Below are 10027 nucleotides of genomic sequence, written 5' to 3' on the forward strand. Positions count from 1 at the left end.
CGAATCCGACAGGGCCTGCGTCTCTGGCCCCCGCCGCTCAGCACACCCCCCCTTCTCTTTCATGTCCAGCGGCCGCGTTCTCCAAGTGCCCACCTTGGCGGGTGGGGGTGCAGGACCCTTTAGAAAACTCCTGGCTGGTCAGCGCTGCTGTTACAGAACATCCTTTTTAAAAAAATGTTTTTATATATTCTAAAGAGAGAGGAAGGGAGAGGGAGAGACAGAAATACCACTGAGAGAGAAACACCGATCGGCTGCCTCCTGCACGTCCCCCACTGGCGATCGAGCCCACCACCTGGGCATGTGCCCTGACCGGGAATCGAACCGGTGACCTCCTGGTTCATAGGATGACGCTCAGCCACTGAGCCACGCCGGCCGGGCCAGAACGTCCACCTTTAGACACTGGAGTTGGAGGGAAGGAGACGCTGGGAGGAATGTGAGATCAAATCGGTTAACTGATGTCTGTGGGCACGTGAGTAGCTTGGTGGTTCGTTTGGGTTCACATGTGCACAGATGTGGGCACAGATCGTGGAACTCGTCGATACTGACCTCGTTAGAAAGGGTGAGCCGCAGGGTGACCTTGGGAAAAGCTAGGGGGCATCTCTAAATTATGCAACAGCTTCTGATTGATCAATAACAGGACAGATCCCACTGATGGCAATGATCACATGGTCCACTTCCGGCCAAAGAAACGGCCGTGGACGCACCACGCACAGGGAAGCGCGTGCCGCCCGGATGGAGGTCCGGCTTCGTTCCCGCGGGTCCGTGGTTCTCAGAGTCACAGGCTGTGCCCTTGCTCTCATGTGACCGGGCTGGAGACCTTCCCACGCGGCGGGAGGAATGAAATATTAGATCGATCAGATAAATACGTTGCACCCAAATCATCAGTCTGGAATTACCGCTGCCCTGGGGGCGGGGTTGTAATCCAAGCAGGTTTCTAAATTCAGCCGAGGTAGCGGGCGTCGGACACCTGGCGATGACCTTCAGGCGCCCTCAGAGGGTCGGCTGCGGGTCACGCTCACACCGACATTTTGTTTATTTTGTTTTTTTTTTAAATTTATTGAGTTCAGAGAGGAAGGGAGAAGTAGAGATAGAAACATCAGTGATGAGAGAGAATCACGGATCGTCTGCCTCCTGCATGCCCCCACATGGGGATGGAGCCCAAACCCCGGGCAGGTGCCCTGACCGGGAATCGAACCGTGACCTCCTGGTTCCTAAGTCCACGCTCAGCCATTGAGCCACACTGGCCGGGCGTGCACGTGACGGTTTAGACTCGGACGCCCTTCCGCACTTCCTCCACCCACAATGGATCTTGAATAACCCTCCAGCTCTGCCCGCGAGAGGCAGACGGGAATCCCGGGATTCTGAGGGAAACTTTCTCTCCAAATTGCCACTTTACAGACTTCTGGAAAAATAGTGTTTTCAGTATTTTTAATCGGACACGACTTGCCTTCAAGGACACGTGAACTGAAGTCGCTGAGGGAGAGGAAAGCCCGCCGGCGCGTGCGGCCGCCCCCTCCTGGTCGGCCGGAGGCGAGGGCTGGTGCCCGGCGGTGAGATGGGGGCGGGTCGCGGGCCGAGGCCACGGACAACACGTGTCGTCCGGCCCGCGGTCCCCTCCTCTCGGTCCGAGGCCCCAGCGTGTCACCGCAGCTCCCAGCACCGGGAACAGGTCAGGACACAGCACCTGCGCCTTTCTTTCCTGCGATAACTAACTAGGTGGTCACTCCGCCTCCGCCGTGTGGTAGGTGTAGGTCGACGCTAACGAGTCCTGCTTCACAGAGCGCCTCAGGACGGGAAGGGCCTCGCCGTATCCGGTCCAACCCCCTTATTAAAAAACACACACAAAAAAAACACACCCAGATTTGATCAAGGCCGACCGTCCACACGGTGACAGCGGTGGAACCAGACCCGGGCCGGAGCGGGTAGGCGGGCGTCTCTCCGCTCCTCCGCAGGTTACACGCCAGCGAGACGTGCGTCCTCCCTAAGCCCTCGTTTCTGCAGAGGCTGCCATGGCCGCTGCGCGTGACGCCGCGAACTGAACTCGGCTGCGGCTGGTCCCAAGCCTGCGGCCCTGGGGCCCAGGCACCTGCTCCCCGAGGGCCCAGCTCCCGTCCTCCTGGCTTTGGCTTGTGCTGGAGGTGGGAGGCAGTGATGCAGGTGAGGGGACGGCGGTAAAAGTGGGGGGACTTGGGAAGGTGCCACAAACACGGCACGTCAGGGGGCCTCGAATTTCACCTTCTCGGTCACGCACGGAGTCCCAGCGTCCTCGGCGTGTGGCCACGCGTGCACACGCCTGCTCTCTGAGTGACAAGCGCTGGTGGCTTGGAGCCTTTCTGAGGACAGTGGGCGCTGCTGCACCTCGAAGGTCCCGGGCCAGGGCAGGGGTGGGGCAGGGGTGCGGCCCGGCCTCGCTCACCGGGCCCCTGGCTGATACACGGTCAGGTCCACGGGAGGCCCACCCCCCAGGCGCTGTGACAAGCCCGCATGGCGGCCACTCTGTGAACCACGGGGTGGGCAGCTGGGACGGTTTGACCCCGGCCTCGGGCCGATCAGGCGGAGAGCCTGGGCTGGGAGGCTGCTCGCGGAGGTGGTTTCCAGCTCACATGCGTCGGATTAAAAATCGGTTGGGAAGCAGAACATTCCGGCAACTCCAGGGGCAGGGCCCGTGCCCTCGGGCTCGCTCTGCCCGTCTCGTTCAGGCGTGAACCGTGCGGTGGGGGCAGCGCCCCTGGAGGGTCCCGGGCAGCCCGGGGACAGGAATGTGGGCAGCTCACTCTCCGAGCGGAAAGAAAGACAACCATCGCATGATCGCGCTCCTGTGTGGGATCTAATGAATCAGCAAATAAACTGATGATCAGAGGTAGAACCAGAGGCACAGAAGCAGGAACAGACAGGAACCTTAGAGGGAAGGCGGGGGAGGGAGGGGGTGGGGAGAGATCAACCAAAGACCTCGTGTGCGTCTATGCATGACCCATGGGCACAGACAGTGGGGCGGTGAGGGCCTGAGGTGGGGGCGGGGGGTTAACGGGGAAAAAGGAGACCTATGTCCTACTTGCAACAATAAAGATGAAAAAAACAAAGAAAATCTGAATTTCCATGTGCCCTTCACCTAAATGAAATAATGGTTAACATTTTCCTATAAAAAAAGAAAGGAAGTCGGTGCTCACGGGGAAGGACAGCTGCGAGAGGGGAGGGCGAGGGGGGTTCGCTGTCGATCGGTGTGTGTGTCCGGGCTGCGGGCTCTCGGGGGCTTTCGGGGTCAGGCCGTCCTCCTGACCGACCTCTGCCGGTTCTTTTAGGGGAGATTCGCCCCAAACGTCGTGACCGTGTCCCTAAGGCTGAGAGGGTGGTCATTGCAAACCTGCAAATAACGTTTCGATTTGTCCTTAAGATTTAAAATATTTTAATTTTTGTGAATCCTCACCTGAGAACATTCTTTCCATTGATTTTCTTGGGGGGAAAGTCTCTGTATGAGCACAGTCAGGACCGACGGAAACAGGACAATTTATAAAGTTGGAAACGGCCCTGCCACGGTGACACGAGCACCTCATCCGTGGTTCCCAGTGCGTCTCACACTCGGGAAAGGGGGCTGCGGTCGCCTCTGGGCTCAGCGATCACAGAGAGAACTGTCTGGGGAGCGGGGTCTCGGGGTCGTGGGGTCACGGGCAGACTTGGGGTTCCCTGCGAGGGGGCAGAGGGCGATGGGGCCTTCGCCGGGCAACATAGAAGCTCTCCTTAGAGACGGCCTCGCCGCCGGAACTGGAGTCCGTGTGTACAGCAGCGGCTCCCAGGGCGAAAGCAAAACAACACCCCTCCCCCCGCCCCGGCCGCATAGCTGGCCGGGTGGGTGTAAAAATAGCCGCGGCCGCGCTGGAGGTGGGCGCTGAGCGGCCTGCAGTTGCCGGGTCCCCCTCCTCCTGGCACCAGCCGGGCTGGCCACATGGGGAGACCCGGGGAGGGGCGTTCAGGGCCGCGGGGCGGGGGAGCCAGGGGCCGTCGGCGAGGACTGTCCGCCCGGGGGCCCTGGACGGAGCGCGGGGGGCGGGGACGGGCCCACTGACCCGGAGCTGTGCCGGGAGATGGGCAATGCAGCTCTCTGCCCCTCGTGCCACGCGGGCAAGAGCGTGAAGGCCCAGGGGCACGCACAGGAGGCAGACAGAGCCCCCGACTACTACGGCTGCCCCGGCGAGGACGCCCCGGAGCTGGGGCCGCGGGTAAGTGCCGAGCAGACGCAGAGGGAGGATGAGTCAGAGGTCCTAGTGGACCTCATTGGTCAGAACCCGGCGCGTCCTGGGAGGACGTGACCCGGTGCGACGCGGCGATCGGGCCGCCTGACGCGGCTGGGTCACGCTGGGGGCACCACGGGTGTCCCTTCTGGTCGGCTCTCCCTGGGAAGTGACGTTCGGGGACAAGCAGCGATGCCGTCTCTTTAAGGTGACGTCTTCTCCAAAGCTGAGCCTGTGTGTGTGACTGTGGACAGATCTGTGCACAGACTCACGGCGAGCTGTCAGGTTCTGTGCCCATTTGTGCATCATGCTGGTTCTCTCTTCTTTTCTGGGCACGTGCTCACTGGAACCCCCCACCTCAGCCCTAAATACTTTTTTATTTTATTTATTTTTCTTAAAAATTTTATTGATTTTTTACAGAGAGGAGGGGAGAGGGACAGAGAGTTAGAAACATCGATGAGAGAGAAACATCGATCAGCTGCCTCCTGCACACTCCCTACTGGGGATGTGCCCGCAACCCAGGTACATGCCCTTGACCGGAATCGAACCTGGGACCCTTGAGTCCGCAGGCCAACGCTCTATCCACTGAGCCAAACCAGTTAGGGCAGCGCTTTTTTATTTTTAATATATATATTTTATTTCAGAGAGGAAGGTAGAGGGAGAGAGAGACAGAAACATCAATGACGAGAGAGAATCATGGATCGGCTGCCTCCTGCACGCCCCCGACTGGGGATCGAGCCCACAACCCCGGGCCTGTGCCCTGACTGGGAATCGAACCCTGATCTCCTGGTTCCTCGGTCGATGCTCAGCCCCTGAGCCACCCGGCCGGGCCGTGAAGACGTCTGATATTTGACTCACTCCAGGGAAAGGCCTTGCCGTACTGTCCGGTGGTGATGAGACTGCTTTATGAAGAGGCTGGAACGCCGAGCAGTCACATGTTGGAGTTGACGTTCAGATTTGAGTAATTCAGAGTCGGGGTCTGTCCCTTAAATGGCTCCGGAGGCTTATTGCCATTTTCTTACTGTGGGGCGAGGCCAGGACTTTCCTGAAACAGCTCGATTTTCACATTATCTGGAGAGGGATGTGTGTCCGTGATCCGTGACCCGTGACCCGTGATCCGTCAGGAGCCGGCTGTGGCCGCACTGCAGGTTACTTACTTCGGAGCGAGACCACGAGGCTCGGAGAGGCCATGCTAGGCCAGGGGCTGAGTGTCTGGAGATCCCTCCTGTACGGGGAGGTCGCAGCCGGCAGCCCCCCTGAAGGCAGGTGCTGTTCTGGTCCCGGGGGAGGGCAGGGGGAGGGGAGAAAGTGCACCCTAACTGCCAGCCCGCCATGAGCGAGACAGGCAGCCGTGAGGACGCAGCACGGGCAGTGCTGGGCCGCCTCACGGGGCAGCTCCGCCTCTGGGCGGCAGACATCACAGCGTGCAGCCCTGTGGGCCGGCCGCAGACTCAGCCTCGGGTCCACGCGGCACTGGCCTCTACGGGGGAAGCCCTCCTGGCGGGGCGGGTCCGGGAGAGTCCGCCGGCTGCGGTGTGTGCGTCAGGGGCTCCACGTTGGGGCCGTCCCTATGGGTGCCCGGCCCCCAGCAGAGGCGCAGCGAGTGTTTCTGGGAAACAGGAATACATTAGCGACCAGGGGATCCCCACGGAGCACAGCGAGTCGGGGCCTTTACAGCGGCAGGTGACGATCTCCCAGGGCCAACAGAAGCTCTGAGATGGAAACGGGTAGCGGCGCAGAAGGCGTTCCTGAAACCGCCCAAGCGTTTGGCGACTAAGACGTTCTCAGTGTAACCTTCTGCTCAGAACAGGCTGTCCCCACTCCAGGTGCACACGCGTGACCGCTGTGGGTGGCACGTGCGTGAAACATGTTACTCTATAAAGCAGCGGTTCTCAACCTGTGGGTCGAGACCCCTTTGGCGGTCGAACGACCCTTTCACAGGGGTCGCCTAAGACCATCCTGCATATCAGATATTAACATGATGATTCATAACAGCAGCAACATGACAGTTATGAAGTAGCAACAAAAATAATTTTATGGCTGGGTCACAACGTGAGGAATTGTATTTAAAGGACCAGAAGGTTGAGAACCACTGTTATAAAGGAACATACATTTTCCTGGGGTTATTATTCTCTATAGCAAGTTGTACATAAAATGCAATGGTGGCCCGGCCGGCGTGGCTCAGTGGTTGTGCATGGACCTATGAACCAGGAGGTCAGGGTTCGATTCCCGGTCAGGGCACAGGCCCGGGTTTTGGGCTGGATCCCCAGTGTGGGGCGTGCAGGAGGCAGCTGATCAATGATTCTCTCTCATCATTGACATTGCTCTCTCTCTCCCTCTTTGAAATCAATAAAAATACATTTTTAAAAAAGTTAAAAATAAAACGAAATGCCTTTTAAAGGGACTCCGTGAGAGACTATGCTGTGAGCACAGGAGTGATCATCCCACAGGCAGTCAGTATCCGACAGGCTAGGCCGGTGGCAGGTTCCTTTCAATGAAGCTCGTCCGGAGCAAACGTAACTACTTACTTGGGCTGCGCAGTAGCTTTCATCAACTTTCTTCTGCCCCGTGCAATGAGCTTAGCCCCACCGCGCCCAGCGGCTTGTCCACGGTCACACGGTGACGGAGCCAGGACCCCCTCCCCCTCCCCCTCCCCCTCCCCAGGGCGAGCTGGCTTCCTCCCCACACGCACCTGCTGTCATGCTCACCCACTTCCCGTGGCTGTTGTGGACTTAATGCGCTTCTAGCGGGTGAAACGTGAGGCCCCTTTTGCCGCAGGAACTACCGGCTGCTGTCCTTGTGCCTTCGTTTCCAGTGAAAGATTTCTCCCGGGACCCGGGGGGGGGGGGGGGGTAGGACAGGGGAATGGGGTTATTACAGTGATCGGATCGCCAGCCTGGAACGGCTGGACTTTCCGGAGCTCACGGGCACCCCCTACTCGTGTGGGGCCTGCGACGGGAAGGGCATGTCTTTGCGCCTTCCCTTGAAACCCGCGTCTGAGAAGCATAAGGACAACGGTGGTCCCCCAAGCGGAGTCGCCTCGGTGTCTCTGAGCGAACGAACGGGTCCGGAGCTGCCGGAGCTGCCGGAGTTGAGGCCGGAGCCGGGAGAGTGGTTTCGATCAAGTTTAAGTGTTGCCGATGTCTCAGTTATTTTAAATGTTTGGGTTGTTTTTTTTTCCTCTTTTCCTACCTCGGTTATGAATGAGATACTGGGCGGCTCCTGGTTCCAGTGAAACGACCGCCCAGTAAACACGTCCAGTCCCGGAGTTGGAGCGTCTCACGTCATCGCGGAGAAACAGGAAGCCGGCTCTCCGGGCAGAAGCGACGGGTGAAAACGCGGGGGAGACGGTTAGGTTTGCGCCTTCGCTGGGCTGATGAGGGCGGGAAGCCCGACGGGGCCCGTCTAGCAAAACACACGCGCGTAGGAAGGGCGCGCCACCGTCCTTCCTGAAAACCGCTGGTTGTCACATCTGGTTCCCCCCAGGTTTATACGAGGAGGAGAGCGTTTTTTCAGAAATAAAAGACATTCAGCAGCTTCCTGTGAAGGAGGTGTGTGCTTCACACCCACGTCCCTGTATCTATGACGCATCATCATTTCTTTTAAAAAATGGCTCCTTGGTCCTGGGCGGTGGCTCAGCGGTTAGAGCAGCGACGGCGAACCTTTTGAGCTCGGCGTGTCAGCGTTTTGAAAAACCCTAACTGAACGCTGGTGCCGTGTCACATACAGAAATTTTTTGATATTTGCAACCATAGTAAAACAAAGACTTATATTTTTGATATTTATTTTATATATTTAAATGCCATTTAACAAAGAAAAATCAACCAAAAAAATGAGTTTGCGTGTCACCTCTGACACGTGTGTCACAGGTTCGCCATCACTGGGTTAGAGTGTCGGCCCTTTCGTTCCCTGGCCCAGGGCAGGGTGCGTGCGGGAGGCACCCAGCTTATGTGTCTCTCTCACATCAGCGTCTCTCTCTCTCCCTCCCTCCCGCCTCTCTCTAACAATCAATGGAAAAAGTATCTTCAGGTGAAGATTCACAAACTAATAACCCTCCACAGTTTCCCACCCCATTTAATTCCTGCCCAGGGCCCTCAAGGGCGCCACCGTGAGGAGAGGTGTGGTTCCCCGACTGCGCGCACACACACACACACAGACACACACACACACACACACCCCGTGTCTGCCTGCGGAGTGATAGGACGTGTTCTGTTTTTCTGCATCAGGTACCGTGGGCAGGACTAGGTCGGGAAGAAGGGGATTTTCTTTCTTGGGGCCGTGGGGGGCGGGCGCCATGCCCCACCTGTGGTGACGGAACCTGTGGGCTCGCGTGAGACCCCGTCACAGTCAGCGCCCTGGGCAGCAGGGCCCCTGGGCGGGGACGCCGGGCAGCGCAGCAGGGGCGGCCGGGGGCTGTGTGTCTGTGACTCCCCGGAGCCTCAGTTTCCCGTCTGGCACTTCCTGTGGGCACCGCCCGGGGGGCGGGAGACGCCGTCTCCTGTGAAAGCACGTTCCCTCCGGACGCGTAGCTTGGAACTTCCTCCTGTGCGTCAGCGGGAAGCATGCGGGAGGCCGCTGTGTGTCGCCACCGCCCCGGGTCCTCCCCTTTCTGTGGCGGGAGGCCGGCAGCCCGAGGGGTCCCCCCGAGCCCCTCAGAGCTGTAGTCAGACTGACGGTGTGGGCGGCGGGCGCCTGTGTCCTGCAGACCATCACCACTGAGGCCTACGACCTGCAGCCTCACTTCAGCCTTGTTCTGGGATCTGTGTTCTGGGACCATCTGCTCGCCTCGGCACTTGCAACGTGCGTTTATAGTGCGTTTCCTCGCTTTGGGGAAACGGAGTCTCTCAGCGGGTTCTAGAAGAATCCGGCCAACGGGGAGGCCTGTACGGGGCTCATCCGCTGCATGTGCTCTGGGCCCAGCCCCTGGGACGCCGGGAGGGACATTCTGGGGAAGAGCCCTCGGCTGGCGGCACCGAGATCTGCTTTTACTTGGTAGACATTTGACTCGGAACAGAGAAAAGCAGTTGGAAAACTTGTGATTTGCAACAGCAAAAGCAGCCCTGGATGCCACCCGGCCTGGAGGAGGCTCTGAGAGGTCCCTCGGGTGCTCCTGGGAGGCCGGGAGCCCCTCAGACACCCGGCCCCCTCACCCTGCACAGCGGGGTCGCCGTGAGTCCTCCCCCCGGGGGGCAGGTGCTCCCTGTCTCTGCCTGTTTGTGTCGCTGAGTTTGTGGAGGCCACGGAGTGGCCTGGGCCTGGTTCCTGGCTCCCATCCGACCTGAATTTCCGCGCAGAGACACCTGACTGGGTGAGGGGGCGGGCGCTGACCTCCCACCCCGGGAAGGCGGCCGGGAGCGTCTGTCTCCGAAGGTTGCCTCTCTGGTGCGCGGGCGGCGGGCGAGGCCTCTGCTCAGCAGGTGCCGTGATGGGCGCGAATACATGAGCCTGGGGTGCGACCGTGTCACACACACCCATGAACCCACAGCTCACAAGCGGCGTCCAGGTGACTTGCCTCTGATGCTCTGAGGCCGAGGAACACGCTGAATCGTGTATTCCAGGAATACTGGGGACCCCCAGGAATACCGGGACCCCCAGGAATACCGGGAACCCCCAGGAATACTGGGAACCCCCAGGAATGTCGGGGACCCCCAGGAATACTGGGAACCCCCAGGAATACCGGGGACCCCCTGGGAATACCGGGAACCCCCAGGAATACCGGGGACCCCAGGAATACCGGAACCCCCCAGGATACCTGGAAGGTCCCGCCTCACGCAGGGCCCCTGCTCGTGCTGGAACGGGCA

At 59.5% G+C, this 10027-nt stretch overlaps 1 protein-coding gene across 1 annotated transcript in view; it reads left to right on the forward strand.

The window, feature by feature from the left end:
* Nucleotides 1-4079: 4079 nt before the first annotated feature.
* Nucleotides 4080-10027, forward strand: part of ANK2 (ankyrin 2) — a 132613-nt gene continuing 126665 nt past the window's right edge. The window contains exons 1-7 of the mRNA XM_023746971.1: nucleotides 4080-4272; nucleotides 5351-5492; nucleotides 7107-7291; nucleotides 7713-7777; nucleotides 8932-9026; nucleotides 9420-9534; nucleotides 9841-9985. Of these exons, the coding sequence (XP_023602739.1) occupies nucleotides 4080-4272; nucleotides 5351-5492; nucleotides 7107-7291; nucleotides 7713-7777; nucleotides 8932-9026; nucleotides 9420-9534; nucleotides 9841-9985 (940 nt within the window). The remainder of the gene's footprint in view (nucleotides 4273-5350; nucleotides 5493-7106; nucleotides 7292-7712; nucleotides 7778-8931; nucleotides 9027-9419; nucleotides 9535-9840; nucleotides 9986-10027) is intronic.

Source organism: Myotis lucifugus, unplaced genomic scaffold, assembly GCF_000147115.1.
Source record: "Myotis lucifugus unplaced genomic scaffold, Myoluc2.0 scaffold_775, whole genome shotgun sequence".
Lineage (NCBI taxonomy): Eukaryota > Metazoa > Chordata > Mammalia > Chiroptera > Vespertilionidae > Myotis > Myotis lucifugus.